This window comes from Glandiceps talaboti, chromosome 1 (genome assembly GCF_964340395.1).
Source record: "Glandiceps talaboti chromosome 1, keGlaTala1.1, whole genome shotgun sequence".
In the NCBI taxonomy this organism is placed as follows: Eukaryota; Metazoa; Hemichordata; class Enteropneusta; family Spengelidae; genus Glandiceps; species Glandiceps talaboti.
Window position 1 is genome coordinate 34,568,433 of NC_135549.1, and position 18,899 is coordinate 34,587,331.

The window sequence follows — 18,899 nt, forward strand, 5'->3', positions numbered from 1 at the left end:
TACCTGTCAATTGTGTTTCTCTATCCAAACGAATAGGTGTTCCAAACCCTTCAATAAACAGATCTTGGTCTTGGGTCTGATTGTTTAACCAGGTCTCATTAAAAGCGAAGAGAGAAGCTTTCTTATATTCATGCATATACTTTGTATTGGCTTGGAGTTCATCTACTGTTGTGCTAAGTGAACGAACATTTGCTAATAAGACGCTTGATAATGGCATACAGCAATTTTTACTTCTTTTCAATTTCTGTCTTATTCCGCCTTTCTTACCCCTTTTCCTTTTCTTCATTCTGCCTTGCGTTGCATGATGGCCTTCATCACTGTGTGCAATTTGACTTGAAGGTAGAACTTCCACTGGAAAGTCGACATGTTGAAATAATAATAATAATGTTGGGTTCTTATATAGCACTTTCCCACACCGTGCTCAAAGCGCTTTACAATCATTACGCCTGGCTCAGATCAGAACGGCACAGCAGCCCTTTAGTCTTCCTCAGCTCCCCGGGGAGCATACAATCCATTGCAGCCTCTATAAGCGCATAGGATTAAAGCATTCACATTGCAACCTACATCCTACCAGGTCCCCAATTATACAGCTGGGTTGACTGAGGCACAGTCGTGGTTCAAATCTTGCCCAAGGACTTTAGCCACTCAGAAACAAACAGCAGGCAGTGACGGGGCTCAAACCTGCAACCTGTAGATTCCAAGCTGGTCACGCTAACCATTCACCCATCCTGACTCCACAACCTGCAACCTGTAGATTCCGCGCTGGTCACGCTAACCATTCACCCATCATGACTCCACAACCTGCAACCTGTAGATTCCAAGCTGGTCACGCTAACCATTCACCCATCATGACTCCACAACCTGCAACCTGTAGATTCCAAGCTGGTCACGCTAACCATTCACCCATCATGACTCCACAACCTGCAACCTGTAGATTCCAAGCTGGTCACGCTAACCATTCACCCATCATGACTCCACAACATGCAACCTGTAGATTCCAAGCTGGTCACGCTAACCATTCACCCATCCTGAATCCACAACCTGCAACCTGTAGATTCCAAGCTGGTCACGCTAACCATTCACCCATCCTGAATCCACAACCTGCAACCTGTAGATTCCAAGCTGGTCACGCTAACCATTCACCCATCCTGAATCCACAACCTGCAACCTGTAGATTCCAAGCTGGTCACGCTAACCATTCACCCATCATGACTCCACAACCTGAATGATGACACCTGGTTGGTTGAGCCACGTAATTGCAGTTGACATTCCCGGCTGTAAGTGTAGAAGTCACCATGGCCAGTGCCGTGTTCCATACACACAATGCAGCAGAAATTAGAAAGTCTGAGTAACACCACCAGGAGTACTAAGAACAGTTGATACAGACTGGAACTCATACTAGATACCTTTTTGTATGTTATGTATAACTTAATTACTGGTAGAATAGATGACGCACTACGCAAATAACACAAAATATTTACGAGAGCAACTATCCGTCACGTCGCCACTAGTGCAGTGCCATACTTATTATGGGTATAAGGGCGGGCAGCAGTAAACCCATTACAACATCACTTTATTGACAGCATATCATCCATATGCAAATTAACCTGTTGTCGTTGATGTCAACGACGTGGCCTACAGTGCGGAAGTGCTACGTCACGGATATCAACAACGTGGCGTCACAAGGGTTAATAACCTAATCAACTTGTCTTAAAAAACTTATATCTGCTCATCCCAAAACACCTACACAACCAATTTCAACTCAACTGGCCAAATAGTTTTGGAGAAGAAGCTTTTTGAAGCATTTTTTACCAAAAATTATATTTTTAGACTCAATCAACTTGTCTTGAACAAATTTATATCTGCTCATCAAATGACACCTTAACACCTAACTTCCGATCAAATTGACTATGCAGTTTTACGTTTCCAGGCGGACACCATTTTGTCATGTGTTTGGATTTGTGCCTGAAGTCTGCAACCCTATTTCCAACAGACACTTGTCGTTGAGGGTACAAGATGAATAGAATTCTATAGCATACTACATTGATTGTTGTCTGCCCTTAATGGTGTCTTTTGAAACGTGGCTGCTTACTTCAGATTAGTATGCTGAAATCCAATATGAAGTCAGTCACAATGCGCATGCTTCATTGAATTCACTCATTCAAAAATGCAAAAATAAAAGAGAACATGTACTGACTTAAAATTAATAAATCTGTGTAAGCTACCCTCTGGGTATCTACAAGCCAGATATCAAAGCAATCAGACAAGCAGTATTTGAGAAGAAGTTGTAAATATTATTTTTGACAAAAATGTCGTTAAAATCTGAAAATGGCACAGATCAACTTGGCATGAACAAATCTGAACCCCCCCCCCCCCCAGTCTACAGAGAGAGCTGAGTACAAAAGACATGCTTGAAGGATGATCTTGATAGTAGGAAGAGGGATTAAGAGCCCTATTCACACCTAATACAATAGGCATTGCTAGTCCGTTATTTTTGTGGTCTGAGCTTACATATTGCAGGCACTTTGCAGCAATTATGTGTGGCTAATGTATTTTAGATCATGGCTCATAATAGATAATGAGAACCAGATAAACATGACATGCATTACTTTTGGTACTCATATCACTTTTTACTCAAGGGCAGCCATATTTGTAGTCAACAATCATGATCTACCAATTAACTCAAAAACGTTAACACATGGAGACTACATTAAACTGTCTACCCCTATGTTGCCAGGTTTAAACTTTCTTTTTAGACACTTAGATCTGTTGATTCAGTTACTGAAATTCAGCACTTCCCTGCATCATCGCAGATACTTTGTAGTATTTATTTGTTGCCACCAATTTCTTTTAAATCATACCTCCATTCAGTCACATTTGAGGAAGTATGTCTTCTATGAAAACTTGTTAAACCTAATGTAAGTTATATATCACTGATGAGATCATGGCAGGTACAATTCTTTCTCTACACATCCCTTCAAGGAAAGGATGTACCCACATTTCAGACCAATCTCCTCAGTAGTTTTTGAGTTGAAGTTTTTTATCAACAATTACCCAACTAGACACACACACATATACACACAGAGACAGACAGACAGAGACAAACAGACAGACAGACAGACAGACAGACAGACAGACAGACAGACAGACAGACAGACAGACAGACAGACAGACAGACAGATGAACAGACAGGACACTACATCATGTCTACAACACTAATGAACCTTTAAAAAAAACCTGAAATAAAATTAAAAAGGCTGAAAACTACATCTATGCTGAAATCCGCAGATTAATTGACAGACACCTAGGGGGGTGGTACCAGTGGCCAGCTCTGGTTGGGGTGTGAGGGCAATACTGTAAACCCTAAGACCCCATTTAGACCTATTTTGACCAAAAACCAATACCCCACTTTAGACCATTAAAGGTTTTTAGAACAGACATACCTCTATTTCAAGATGTACAACACAAGCCAGTCCTTCCTTGGCAATGTTTTCAATACTGTCCATACTTAAACCATACAAACCTCCAGAATTCTCATAGCTTAAGATAAAGCTACCCTATAGAAAGAATATTATAAAAATACATTTTTATATGTTATGTACAGTATAATGGATACAATGGCTTTACTCATAATCAGTTGCCTGATTAGGAAGAAAGGTATTAATGCAATAATAGTAATTCAAATGATAACTGAATATAAGGCAACACATAAAGTAATTTAAAGTACTTGTAGGAATAACTGAACATAAGGCTATACCTAAAATAAAGTTATAGTCATCTACAACTATTAAGACTAAAATCTGTACTCAGCATTCATAGTCATCTACAACTATTAAGACTTAAAACTGTACCCAGCATTCATAGTCATCTACAACTATTAAGACTTAAAACTGTATGTACCCAGCATTCATAGTCATCTACAACTATTAAGACTTAAAACTGTACCCAGCATTCATAGTCATCTACAACTATTAAGACTTAAAACTGTACCCAGCATTCATAGTCATCTACAACTATTAAGACTTAAAACTGTACCCAGCATTCATAGTCATCTACAACTATTAAGACTTAAAACTGTACCCAGCATTCATAGTCATCTACAACTATTAAGACTTAAAACTGTACCCAGCATTCAGTCATCTACAACTATTAAGACTTAAAACTGTACCCAGCATTCATAGTCATCTACAACTATTAAGACTTAAAACTGTACCCAGCATTCATAGTCATCTACAACTATTAAGACTTAAAACTGTACCCAGCATTCATAGTCATCTACAACTATTAAGACTTAAAACTGTAACCAGCATTCATATCATAGTCATCTACAACTATTAAGACTTAAAACTGTACCCAGCATTCATAGTCATCTACAACTATTAAGACTTAAAACTGTACCCAACATTCATAGTCATCTACAACTATTAAGACTTAAAACTGTACCCAGCATTCATAGTCATCTACAACTATTAAGACTTAAAACTGTACCCAGCATTCATAGTCATCTACAACTATTAAGACTTAAAACTGTACCCAGCATTCATAGTCATCTACAACTATTAAGACTTAAAACTGTACCCAGCATTCAGTCATCTACAACTATTAAGACTTAAAACTGTACCCAGCATTCATAGTCATCTACAACTATTAACACTTAAAACTGTACCCAGCATTCATATCATAGTCAACTACAACTATTAAGACTTAAAACTGTACCCAGCATTCAGTCATCTACATCTATAAGACTTAAAACTGCCTAGTGTTCATAGTCATCTACAACTATTAAGACTTAAAACTGTACCCAGCATTCATATCATAGTCATCTACAACTATTAAGACTTAAAACTGTACCCAGCATTCATAGTCATCTACAACTATTAAGACTTAAAACTGTACCCAGCATTCATAGTCATCTACAACTATCAAGACTTAAAACTGTACCCAGCATTCATAGTCATCTACAACTATTAAGACTTAAAACTGCCTAGTGTTCATAGTCATCTACAACTATTAAGACTTAAAACTGTACCCAGCATTCATAGTCATCTACAACTATTAAGACTTAAAACTGTACCCAGCATTCAGTCATCTACAACTATTAAGACTTAAAACTGTACCCAGCATTCATAGTCATCTACAACTATTAACACTTAAAACTGTACCCAGCATTCATAGTCATCTACAACTATTAAGACTTAAAACTGTAACCAGCATTCATAGTCATCTACAACTATTAAGACTTAAAACTGTACCCAGCATTCATAGTCATCTACAACTATTAAGACTTAAAACTGTACCCAGCATTCATAGTCATCTACAACTATTAACACTTAAAACTGTACCCAGCATTCAGTCATCTACAACTATTAAGACTTAAAACTGTACCCAGCATTCATAGTCATCTACAACTATTAAGACTTAAAACTGTACCCAGCATTCATAGTCATCTACAACTATTAAGACTTAAAACTGTACCCAGCATTCATAGTCATCTACAACTATTAAGACTTAAAACTGTAACCAGCATTCATATCATAGTCATCTACAACTATTAAGACTTAAAACTGTACCCAGCATTCATAGTCATCTACAACTATTAAGACTTAAAACTGTACCCAACATTCAGTCATCTACAACTATTAAGACTTAAAACTGTACCCAGCATTCATAGTCATCTACAACTATTAAGACTTAAAACTGTACCCAGCATTCATAGTCATCTACAACTATTAAGACTTAAAACTGTACCCAGCATTCATAGTCATCTACAACTATTAAGACTTAAAACTGTACCCAGCATTCAGTCATCTACAACTATTAACACTTAAAACTGTACCCAGCATTCATAGTCATCTACAACTATTAACACTTAAAACTGTACCCAGCATTCATATCATAGTCAACTACAACTATTAAGACTTAAAACTGTACCCAGCATTCAGTCATCTACATCTATAAGACTTAAAACTGCCTAGTGTTCATAGTCATCTACAACTATTAAGACTTAAAACTGTACCCAGCATTCATATCATAGTCATCTACAACTATTAAGACTTAAAACTGTACCCAGCATTCATAGTCATCTACAACTATTAAGACTTAAAACTGTACCCAGCATTCATAGTCATCTACAACTATTAAGACTTAAAACTGTACCCAGCATTCATAGTCATCTACAACTATTAAGACTTAAAACTGTACCCAGCATTCAGTCATCTACAACTATTAAGACTTAAAACTGTACCTAATATTCACAGTCATCTACAACTATTAAGACTTAAAACTGTACCCAGCATTCATAGTCATCTACAACTATTAAGACTTAAAACTGTACCCAGCATTCATAGTCATCTACAACTATTAAGACTTAAAACTGTACCCAGCATTCAGTCATCTACAACTATTAAGACTTAAAACTGTACCTAATATTCACAGTCATCTACAACTATTAAGACTTAAAACTGTACCCAGCATTCATAGTCATCTACAACTATTAAGACTTAAAACTGTACTCAGCATTCATAGTCATCTACAACTATTAAGACTTAAAACTGTACCCAGCATTCATAGTCATCTACAACTATTAAGACTTAAAACTGTACCCAGCATTCATAGTCATCTACAACTATTAAGACTTAAAACTGTACCCAGCATTCAGTCATCTACAACTATTAAGACTTAAAACTGTACCCAGCATTCATAGTCATCTACAACTATTAACACTTAAAACTGTACCCAGCATTCATATCATAGTCAACTACAACTATTAAGACTTAAAACTGTACCCAGCATTCAGTCATCTACATCTATAAGACTTAAAACTGCCTAGTGTTCATAGTCATCTACAACTATTAAGACTTAAAACTGTACCCAGCATTCATATCATAGTCATCTACAACTATTAAGACTTAAAACTGTACCCAGCATTCATAGTCATCTACAACTATTAAGACTTAAAACTGTACCCAGCATTCATAGTCATCTACAACTATCAAGACTTAAAACTGTACCCAGCATTCATAGTCATCTACAACTATTAAGACTTAAAACTGCCTAGTGTTCATAGTCATCTACAACTATTAAGACTTAAAACTGTACCCAGCATTCATAGTCATCTACAACTATTAAGACTTAAAACTGTACCCAGCATTCATAGTCATCTACAACTATTAAGACTTAAAACTGTACCCAGCATTCATAGTCATCTACAACTATTAAGACTTAAAACTGTACCCAACATTCATAGTCATCTACAACTATTAAGACTTAAAACTGTACCCAGCATTCATAGTCATCTACAACTATTAAGACTTAAAACTGCCTAGTGTTCATAGTCATCTACAACTATTAAGACTTAAAACTGTACCCAGCATTCATAGTCATCTACAACTATTAAGACTTAAAACTGTACCCAGCATTCATAGTCATCTACAACTATTAAGACTTAAAACTGTACCCAGCATTCATAGTCATCTACAACTATTAAGACTTAAAACTGTACCCAGCATTCATAGTCATCTACAACTATTAAGACTTAAAACTGCCTAGTGTTCATAGTCATCTACAACTATTAAGACTTAAAACTGCCTAGTGTTCATAGTCATCTACAACTATTAAGACTTAAAACTGTACCCAGCATTCATAGTCATCTACAACTATTAAGACTTAAAACTGTACCCAGCATTCATAGTCATCTACAACTATTAAGACTTAAAACTGTACCCAGCATTCATAGTCATCTACAACTATTAAGACTTAAAACTGTACCCAGCATTCATAGTCATCTACAACTATTAAGACTTAAAACTGTACCCAGCATTCATAGTCATCTACAACTATTAAGACTTAAAACTGTACCCAGCATTCATAGTCATCTACAACTATTAAGACTTAAAACTGTACTCAGCATTCATAGTCATCTACAACTATTAAGACTTAAAACTGTACCCAGCATTCATAGTCATCTACAACTATTAAGACTTAAAACTGTACCCAGCATTCATATTCATCTACAACTATTAAGACTTAAAACTGTACCCAGCATTCATAGTCATCTACAACTATTAAGACTTAAAACTGTACCCAGCATTCATAGTCATCTACAACTATTAAGACTTAAAACTGCCTAGTGTTCATAGTCATCTACAACTATTAAGACTTAAAACTGCCTAGTGTTCATAGTCATCTACAACTATTAAGACTTAAAACTGTACCCAGCATTCATAGTCATCTACAACTATTAAGACTTAAAACTGTACCCAGCATTCATAGTCATCTACAACTATTAAGACTTAAAACTGTACCCAGCATTCATAGTCATCTACAACTATTAAGACTTAAAACTGTACCCAGCATTCATAGTCATCTACAACTATTAAGACTTAAAACTGTACCCAGCATTCATAGTCATCTACAACTATTAAGACTTAAAACTGTACCCAGCATTCAGTCATCTACAACTATTAAGACTTAAAACTGTACTCAGCATTCATAGTCATCTACAACTATTAAGACTTAAAACTGTACCCAGCATTCATAGTCATCTACAACTATTAAGACTTAAAACTGTACCCAGCATTCATAGTCATCTACAACTATTAATACTTAAAACTGTACTCAGCATTCATAGTCATCTACAACTATTAAGACTTAAAACTGTACCCAGCATTCATAGTCATCTACAACTATTAAGACTTAAAACTGTACCCAGCATTCATAGTCATCTACAACTATTAATACTTAAAACTGTACCCAGCATTCATAGTCATCTACAACTATTAAGACTTAAAACTGTACCCAGCATTCATAGTCATCTACAACTATTAATACTTAAAACTGTACCCAGCATTCATAGTCATCTACAACTATTAAGACTTAAAACTGTACCCAGCATTCATAGTCATCTACAACTATTAAGACTTAAAACTGTACCCAGCATTCATAGTCATCTACAACTATTAAGACTTAAAACTGTACCCAGCATTCATAGTCATCTACAACTATTAAGACTTAAAACTGTACCCAGCATTCATAGTCATCTACAACTATTAAGACTTAAAACTGTACCCAACATTCAGTCATCTACAACTATTAAGACTTAAAACTGTACCTAATATTCACAGTCATCTACAACTATTAAGACTTAAAACTGTACCCAGCATTCATAGTCATCTACAACTATTAAGACTAAAATCTGTACTCAGCATTCATAGTCATCTACAACTATTAAGACTTAAAACTGTACCCAGCATTCATAGTCATCTACAACTATTAAGACTTAAAACTGTACCCAGCATTCAGTCATCTACAACTATTAAGACTTAAAACTGTACCCAGCATTCATAGTCATCTACAACTATTAAGACTTAAAACTGTACCTAATATTCAGTCATCTACAACTATTAAGACTTAAAACTGTACCCAGCATTCATAGTCATCTACAACTATTAAGACTTAAAACTGTACCCAGCATTCATAGTCATCTACAACTATTAAGACTTAAAACTGTACCCAGCATTCATAGTCATCTACAAGTCAACTATCAAGACTTAAAACTGTACCCAGCATTCATAGTCATCTACAACTATTAAGACTTAAAACTGCCTAGTGTTCATAGTCATCTATAACTATTATTAAGAAATTTTGTGTGATGTTTATAAACAAATATGGCAGCCTACATATTATGAATTGTAATCAAATCATCTTTTTGCCAATTTATTTAATGTCAAAACCACTTGTCCAGTACAGGTGGTCAAGTCGTAGGGCTTAAACCACTTGTAGTGGTCAAGTCGAAGGGCTAAAACCACTTGTCTAGTACAGGTGATCAAGTTAAAGGGCTAAAACCACTTGTAGTGGTCAAGTCGAAGGGCTAAAACCACTTGTCTAGTACAGGTGGTCAAGTCGTAGGGCTAAAACCACTTGTCCAGTACAGGTGGTCAAGTCGTAGAGCTAAAACCACTTGTCCAGTACAGGTGGTCAAATTGTAGGGCTAAAACCACTTGTCCAGTACAGGTGGTCAAGTTGTAGGGCTAAAACCATTTGTCCAGTACAGGTGGTCAAATCGTAGGGCTAAAACCACTTGTAGTGGTCAAGTCGAAGGGCTAAAACCACTTGTCTAGTACAGGTGGTCAAATCGTAGGGCTAAAACCACTTGTAGTGGTCAAGTCGTAGAGCTAAAACGTGCAGTGCTTGCCCAGTACAGGTGGTCAAATTGTAGGGCTAAAACCACTTGTCCAGTACAGGTGGTCATATTGTAGGGCTAAAACCACTTGTCCAGTACAGGTGGTCAAGTTGTAGGGCTAAAACCACTTGTCCAGTACAGGTGGTCAAATCGTAGGGCTAAAACCACTTGTAGTGGTCAAGTCGAAGGGCTAAAACCACTTGTCTAGTCCAGGTGGTCAAGTCGTAGGGCTAAAACCACTTTCCAAAAGTAAAGCAGGTATTATTTCAAGCCCTGACAAATAATATCATTTACCTACTACATTTACTTGAAGTTTAGTTTAACAATAACGTAGAAAACAAAACAATGAAAGTAGTAACTTACATTCATTTCCAGTTCTACAAATCTTTCATTTGTAACAAAATGATAGTCCCTGCCATCGAGTTCACCACTGTATGCTGCTCTTGTTGTATGCATCAATCTGTAATCATAAGTACAATGCAAATCACATACTGCTACTGTCAAATAATAAAAGCACCAATGGCGTTGCAGCACAACAGTTGAGAGTACATTTGTAAAGTTTAATTTTCTAGAACGATTATATGGTCTTGTTGCTAGGCATATTTCTATACATTTTATGAACCCATGTCTACAAATCCATGCTGTCATGTCTACAAATCCATGCTGTTACATTATACATGTATATCTGCAATATACGACATTGTTTACATCTTGCTATGGGTGTGGTCTTGTTGCTAGGCATATTTCCATACATTTTATGAACCCATGTCTACAAATCCATGCTGTTACATTGTACATGTGCAATATACACCATCGTTTACATGTTGCTATGGGTGTGGTTTTGTTGCTAAGGACATCTGAATATTTCTTTTTAATGTTTATTCAATTGTCTACCCATCCATGTTGTTATATTTGCAATAAATGCTACCATTTGACTGTTGCTAAGGGCATGGTCATGTTACTAAGGTAAGTATGACATACCAACAATTGTTGGCTAATCCTCTTAATAGAATCATTACCAAATCATCGTCGCAAACCACGGCCTGTTTTACGGCAACGTTCTTAACGTGCCTCCCACTGACCATGGATGCATTCATATACTATATCCGTACTTTATGGCATAGCTAATTTATTCTTTTTGTACGTAAATACTACAACCAATCAGATTGCCCCTTGCATACCACATGATATACAATGCCTTGGCAAGAGCCTAGTACGTTACTACGTACACTGAAAACTGACTTGGCCAAGTTGGGTTCTTGTTGCTGAAATTTTATTTTTGCCATCCTACAAACAAGACTGGATTGATACATGTACGAACATAAAATAATGATCTATAAACCTTGCCTTGAAGTGTCAAGCAGGGTTTGTGAGAGCATGGATTTGTTGTACTGTCAGACCAGGCGTCCGATACAATCGTGAGTTTGTAGCAAGTACTGAAGTAGGTTATAACGTGCATTATCTCAATATTAGAGCCATGGTTACAACAAGCCAATATTGGCTGATTCAAGCGAGTTCACTCGAGATAAAGTTATTTTCCATTCACAACCTGTAGTTATAGAAGTGTTGTTTACCATACTCTTGATTTTACAAGGAACTCGACCTGGGCTGAACGCTAATTAAGTACAACCTTTCAGCACAGTGTCTTCGGGCGTACGAGTTAAGAACGCCAGGATGACTGCATTCATCACCTGTACTATGTACAGTACCCGTTTATCAGCCCTTATAAATGTAAATGTTCAACAAATTTTTCCCCGTTCTTACTTTATACTCTTTAACCCCGTCAAATATTGGTTATCCTAGTAGATTTAAATGAGACTAGTAACTTTACTCGGGTCTTTTGAATCGCCCGTTCACATTCACTCAGTGCATGCATCTGTACAATGTTTGCTGTTCACGCTAGCTAGCTAGCTGTGTTGGACTCAATTAATGAACACCGTCGCTAACCCTTGGGGGCTAACCACGGCCTCTTTTACTGCAGCGTCAAAAATTCGCCATGTGAAAGTCCATCATTTCTGTTGTACTCTCCAATTATAGTTTTTAGGACTTCTTTTGGGAAAGTTGTATGTGTGAGTACCCTGTAGTTGTTCTGCTTTGCCCCAAGTAACATGAGGCCAGCCATTGTTGTTATCTGAAGCGCATTCTTTGAGAGACGGACTTTGATTGGTCAGATTACTAGTATCATGATGTCATTGCTTTTGAATATGTATTACATATATGTGAAATATGGCTTTGACAGCCGTAAGATGCCAGAGTATTTATTTCGAAATATAGTGGTAGAAATAATAACTCTGGTTTGCGAGAATGTACCAAATAAGCCATTTTTCGTCTCGCAGCAGATCCCATGAGATCCTGTGAGTCAATGCAACCACATCAGGGTGGTCAAGCTGAAGTGTCAAACGCTTTAATAGCAACACTATTGTTCTCAACACCATCGCACATATAGTATATGATCGATCAAGCAAAGCAAACTTTAAAAGCATAGTTGTAAAATGATGTGCATACGAGGAATGTAGGTTGGATTCCCAATATTATGACCAAGACTAAATGGATGGTGTTCATTTCATAAAACAACATTTTTGGAAAAAAATCAGTGAAAATTTTGCTGAGTGTTGCCTGTAAATGTATTTGGTGTACATCTCGACACATTCAAAACAACATACTTTACTGATGTTTAATAGAAAATAAGTGAATGTCAAATTAATTTGACATACAAAGTGTGAAAATGGTCCCTTTTTGAGTCCAAGCCTTGTCATTTTCAAGTTCAGGGCGAAATCATGTAAATCTGTAACGAATAATCCAATCGATAAACGAAAAACCTAACATCAATAGGTCAGAGTTTGAAGAATTACCATAGAACTACATTACCATCTGGGTACTTCCAACTAACATGCTAAGTTTGGTCAAAGGATTAGTCCGAACGTGAAAAAATCTCACCAAGCGAAGCTGAAGATGACATATTTTAATAAATATTCATGAGAATTTACCGATGGCATCATGTTAGTGGAGCGGAATGCAGAAGTAGGTCTCTGCATAGCAGATCATGGCAACTGTGTAGGAGTTGTTTTGTTAGCTTTTCAGTCGTAACATCACAGGAATTTCAAGAGATTTGTGCAGTAAAAAAGTTTTTATTTGTCAGGAAACACAATTCTTGTGCATATTTTGGTAAAGGATCAGGAACATTGGAATACCTCTTTCTCCTCTCTGACTTTGCAGGGCATGCTGACAAACAAACAATTTGACATGTGCAAATAAGAGTTCAAAGTCAATCTCGCCCAAAACACTTCATGCTGTTTTTTTTAGAGAACGGTTTACAAATTTACCTGAAAAGTTACACATCTTAATGCTTTCATGAAAGTTTTGTGAGAAATTTCCCACTGACACCTGCCCTCTTGAACATTGCTTTTGCTTGCAAATGTTAACTAGTTTTCTTATAACTTGTTGTCATGCCAAATTTTTGTAACATGCTCTTTAGTCCTGGTACTTTCATATTTCTAATGTTTTCCATGATGATTTATGGTTTGAAATAGTCACAATATGTAGTAATCTTTTCAGACAAATGTGTTGGCTTTCATGTAAACAGATATGGCCGCAGCGAAAGCCTGACCAAGGACACATGCTCAACACTGCTGCTCGGCATATTTGCATATCTCGCGAGATCTGCCATGAGACATAAAATCCCTTATTCATCCCCAATAGTTTGAGATTTAAAGTTCAATACCAAAATCACTTGCATCATCCACAAGACAGACAGACAGACAGACAGGCAGACAGACAGACAGACAGACAGACAGACAGGAATTTTATCTTGAAAGAACATGGTTCAGTGAACTTAATTAAAGAATGTTTCCAAGCAACTAATTCAATTGATACTGACATGCACTTGTTACATTATGTTGAGAACCCCATCAATGTTTTAATGAGATCAATAAAACTATAAAAAATTCTGCCTTTATAATCTGCCTATTGATACAAATCCAGTGTTCTCCCTAAGATTGAAGTGAACCATGGTTTTAATTTGCATATTGCTAGCATGAAATTTACATATATTTGCATATGTCAAACATTCAAACTCTCACTTGTTTACCACACTTATTCACATACTGGTACGAGTCAAGATTGCTCTTCAATTAAAAGTATGTATATTTCCCAATATCATTTTAATTACATTTCATTTTTGACAAATTTGCCAAGTTGATTAAGTATTAAAATTACTCAAACTGATTTTTCCTGATCGACTAGTAGCCAGAATTTCAGAAAGCAAATGGTATCATTTGAAAGTTACTGCCAATCTGCCAAGCAGTTTTTTTAGTCTAAATTTTTTGACCCAAATCACACACCTATGATGCAATCAAATTTTCCTTTGATCAATTTTCCAACTAGCAACAATGAATAATGTCCCTGCCAATTCCCAAAGTAAGTCACACACACACACACACACACACACACACACACACACACACACACACACACACACACACACACACACACACACACACACACACACACACACACACACACACGGACACACACGGACAGACACACACACGGACAGACACGCACCATACCTATAGCACCACTGAACCATTATCAGTTCAGTTGTGCTAAAAATGGAATAGAACTTTGACAAAAATACGTACTTTAAAAGAGATACTTACCCATAGCCAAAATAATCAGGGAAGTCTTCAACAAGTCGATGTGCAAGTTCTCTTTTATTGGAACCAGTAGGTCCTACTAATACTAGCATTGGATAGGGAGTCTCTATGCTTGGCAATGTACTGAAAAGTTGAAACAAATACTAGAATTGGATTGGGAGTCAAATAAACTCAACACAAAAACACATCTATAGTCAATGACAAAATCATATACCTTATATTATACATCTCAGACAGTTTTCATCTCTAATCAATTGATGTGTTGGCGAGAGTCCTGGTGGAACCATGTCCCTGAGACCTGCCTTTCTTTGAAGCATCTGTGAACAGTATCAGAGAGGCTTCTTGCTACTGAAGGGGTATACCCGCTAATGTGTTCCCTGGGACCTTCCACCAACTCATAATTGTCTAGCAAGACCTGTGTGACTGGTAACTTGAAGTCTACTGGAAGCCTGTGTGATTTCCACAGGGACAGGGGAACCACTGTACAGGGCACATGAATGACTATGTCATCCACTGTGTTGTGACAAAGTGGGTGGGAGAGCTGTAATCAATGAATCATAGTATAGTGTAGTGTAGTGTAGTGTACTGTAGTGTTGCATATTGTAGTGTAGTGTAGCTTAGCATAGCATAGCATAGCATAGCATAGCATAGCATAGCATAAGCAAAGTATAGTATAGTATAGTATAGTATAGTATAGTATAGTATAGTATAGTATAGTATAGCATAGCATAGCATAGCATAGCATAGCATAAGCAAAGTATAGTATAGTATAGTATAGAATAGTATAGTATAGTATAGTATAGTATAGTATAGTATAGTATAGTATAGCATAGCATAGCATAGCATAGCATAAGCAAAGTATAGTATAGTATAGTATAGTATAGTATAGTATAGTATAGTATACTATAGTATAGTATAGTATAGTATAGTATAGAATAGTATAGTATAGTATAGTATAGTATAGCATAGCATAAGTATAGTATAGTATAGTATAGCATAGCATAGCATAGCATAAGCAAAGTATAGTATAGTATAGTATAGAATAGTATAGTATAGTATAGTATAGTACAGTATAGTATAGTATAGTATAGTATAGTATAGCATAGCATAGCATAGCATGGCATAAGCAAAGTATAGTATAGTATAGTATAGTATAGTATAGTATAGTATAGTATAGTATAGTATAGTATAGTATAGTATAGAATAGTATAGTATAGTATAGTATAGTATAGTATAGTATAGTATAGTATAGTATAGTATAGTATAGTATAGTATAGTATAGTATAGTATAGCATAGCATAAGTATAGTATAGTATAGTATAGTATAGTATAGTATAGTATAGTATAGTATAGTATAGTATAGTATAGTATAGTACAGTATACAGTAGTATAGTATAAGTATAGTATAGTATAGTATAGCATAAGTATAAGTATGGTATGGTATAGTATAGTATAGTATAGTATAGTAAAATATAGTATAGTATAGTATAGTATAGTATAGTACAGTATAGTATAGTATAGTTTAATATAGTATAGTATAGTATAGTATAGTATAGTATAGTATAGTATAGTATAGTATAGTATAGTATAGTATAGAAGTATAGTATAGTATAGTACAGTATAGTATAGTATAGTACAGTATAGTATAGTTTAATATAGTATAGTATAGTATAGTATAGTATAGTATAGTATAGTATAGTACAGTACAGTATGGTATAGTATAGTATAGTACAGTATACAGTAGTATAGTATAAGTATAGTATAGTATAGTATAGTATAGTATAGTATAGTATAGTATAGTATAGTATAGTATAGTATAGTATAGTATAGTATAGTATAGTATAGTACAGTATACAGTAGTATAGTATAAGTATAGTATAGTATAGTATAGCATAAGTATAAGTATGGTATAGTATAGTATAGCATAGCATAAGTATAGTATAGTATAGTATAGTATAGTATAGTATAGTATAGTATAGTATAGTATAGTATAGTATAGTATAGTATAGTATAGTAAAGCATAGCATAAGTATAGTATAGTATAGTATAGTATAGAATAGTACAGTATAGTATAGTATAGTATAGTATAGTATAGTATATAGTATAGTACAGTATAGTATAGTATAGTATAGTATAAGTATAGTATAGTATAGTATAGTATAGTATAGTATAGTATAGTATAGTATAGTATAGTATAGTATAGTACAGTACAGAATAGTATAGTATAGTATAGTACAGTACAGTACAGTATAGTATAGTATAGTAGTATAGTACAGTATAGTATAGTATAGTACAGTACAGTAGAGTATAGTATAGTATAGTATAGTACAGTTTATAATATACCTAGTGATAATGCTGTGCCATGATTCGCTAGAATCAGTCACGTGATAGGAAAATAGAATGACTATTTCCCTAGGGAAATAGTTCCATCAACTTTTACATGGTCACGTGACCACCGCGCGTTCACAGCAGGTCAAAATGGCAGCTTCTGACGATGTCGTCTGCCACCGTGAGTTCACAGCATGAGGTATATTATAAAACACATATTGCCTGGCCTATATTCGGGTTATAGCACCCGTTCATTACCCCCTCGTGACTGTGAGTTACCAGAATCACATGCTATTTCCCTTGGCCTTCGGCCTTTGGCCTCGAGAAATAGCATGTGATTCTGACAACTCACAGTCCCTCGGGTGTAATAAACGGGTGCTATAGCCCTCATGGCCAGGCAATATGTGTTCAATAGTATAGTACAGTACAGTACAGTACAGTATAGTATAGTATAGTATAGTAATATAGTACAGTATAGTACTGTATAGTACAGTATAGTACAGTACAGTACAGTACAGCACAGTATAGTATAGTATAGTACAGTACAGTACAGTACAGTACAGTACAGTACAGTATAGTATAGTATAGTATAGTAATATAGTACAGTATAGTACAGTATAGTATAGTACAGTATAGTACAGTATATAGTACAGTATAGTATAGTATAGTATTGTATAATATAGACCAGTATAGTATAGTACAGTATAGTACAGTATAGTATAGTATAGTATAGTACAGTAAAGTATAGTAGTATATGTATAGTACAGTATAGTATAGTATAGTATAGTATAGTATAGTATAGTATAGTACAGTACAGTACAGTATTGTATAGTATAGTACAGTACAGTACAGTACAGTACAGTACAGTATAGTATAGTATAGTATAGTATAGTATAGTATAGTATAGTATAGTATAGTATAGTATATTATAGTATAGTATAGTATAGTACAGTACAGTACAGTACAGTACAGTACAGTACAGTACAGTACAGTACAGTACAGTACAGTACAGTACAGTACAGTACAGTATAGTATAGTATAGTATAGTATAGTACAGTACAGAATAGTATAGTATAGTATAGTAGTATAGTACAGTATAGTATAGTATAGTACAGTACAGTAGAGTATAGTATAGTATAGTATAGTACAGTTTATAATATACCTAGTGATAATGCTGTGCCATGATTCGCTAGAATCAGTCACGTGATAGGAAAATAGAATGACTATTTCCCTAGGGAAATAGTTCCATCAACTTTTACATGGTCACGTGACCACCGCGCGTTCACAGCAGGTCAAAATGGCAGCTTCTGACGATGTCGTCTGCCACCGTGAGTTCACAGCATGAGGTATATTATAAAACACATATTGCCTGGCCTATATTCGGGCTATAGCACCCGTTCATTACCCCCTCGTGACTGTGAGTTACCAGAATCACATGCTATTTCCCTCGGCCTTCGGCCTTTGGCCTCGAGAAATAGCATGTGATTCTGACAACTCACAGTCCCTCGGGTGTAATAAACGGGTGCTATAGCCCTCATGGCCAGGCAATATGTGTTCAATAGTATAGTACAGTACAGTACAGTACAGTATAGCATAGGATAGTATAGTAATATAGTACAGTATAGTACAGTATAGTACAGTATAGTACAGTACAGTACAGCACAGTATAGTATAGTATAGTACAGTACAGTACAGTACAGTACAGTACAGTACAGTACAGTATAGTATAGTATAGT

General features: G+C 35.6%; 1 protein-coding gene across 2 annotated transcripts in view; it reads right to left on the bottom strand.

Annotated features, from left to right (window-relative positions):
• LOC144436590 (leucine-rich repeat and guanylate kinase domain-containing protein-like) overlaps nt 1–18,899 on the bottom strand; it is a 101,361-nt gene that overhangs the window by 22,399 nt on the left and 60,063 nt on the right. For both annotated transcript variants that reach the window (XM_078125422.1, XM_078125415.1), the window contains exons 10-12: nt 14,839–14,958; nt 10,544–10,640; nt 3,444–3,557 (exon numbers count right to left, since the gene is read on the bottom strand). In XM_078125422.1, the coding sequence (XP_077981548.1) occupies nt 3,444–3,557; nt 10,544–10,640; nt 14,839–14,958 (331 nt within the window). The remainder of the gene's footprint in view (nt 1–3,443; nt 3,558–10,543; nt 10,641–14,838; nt 14,959–18,899) is intronic.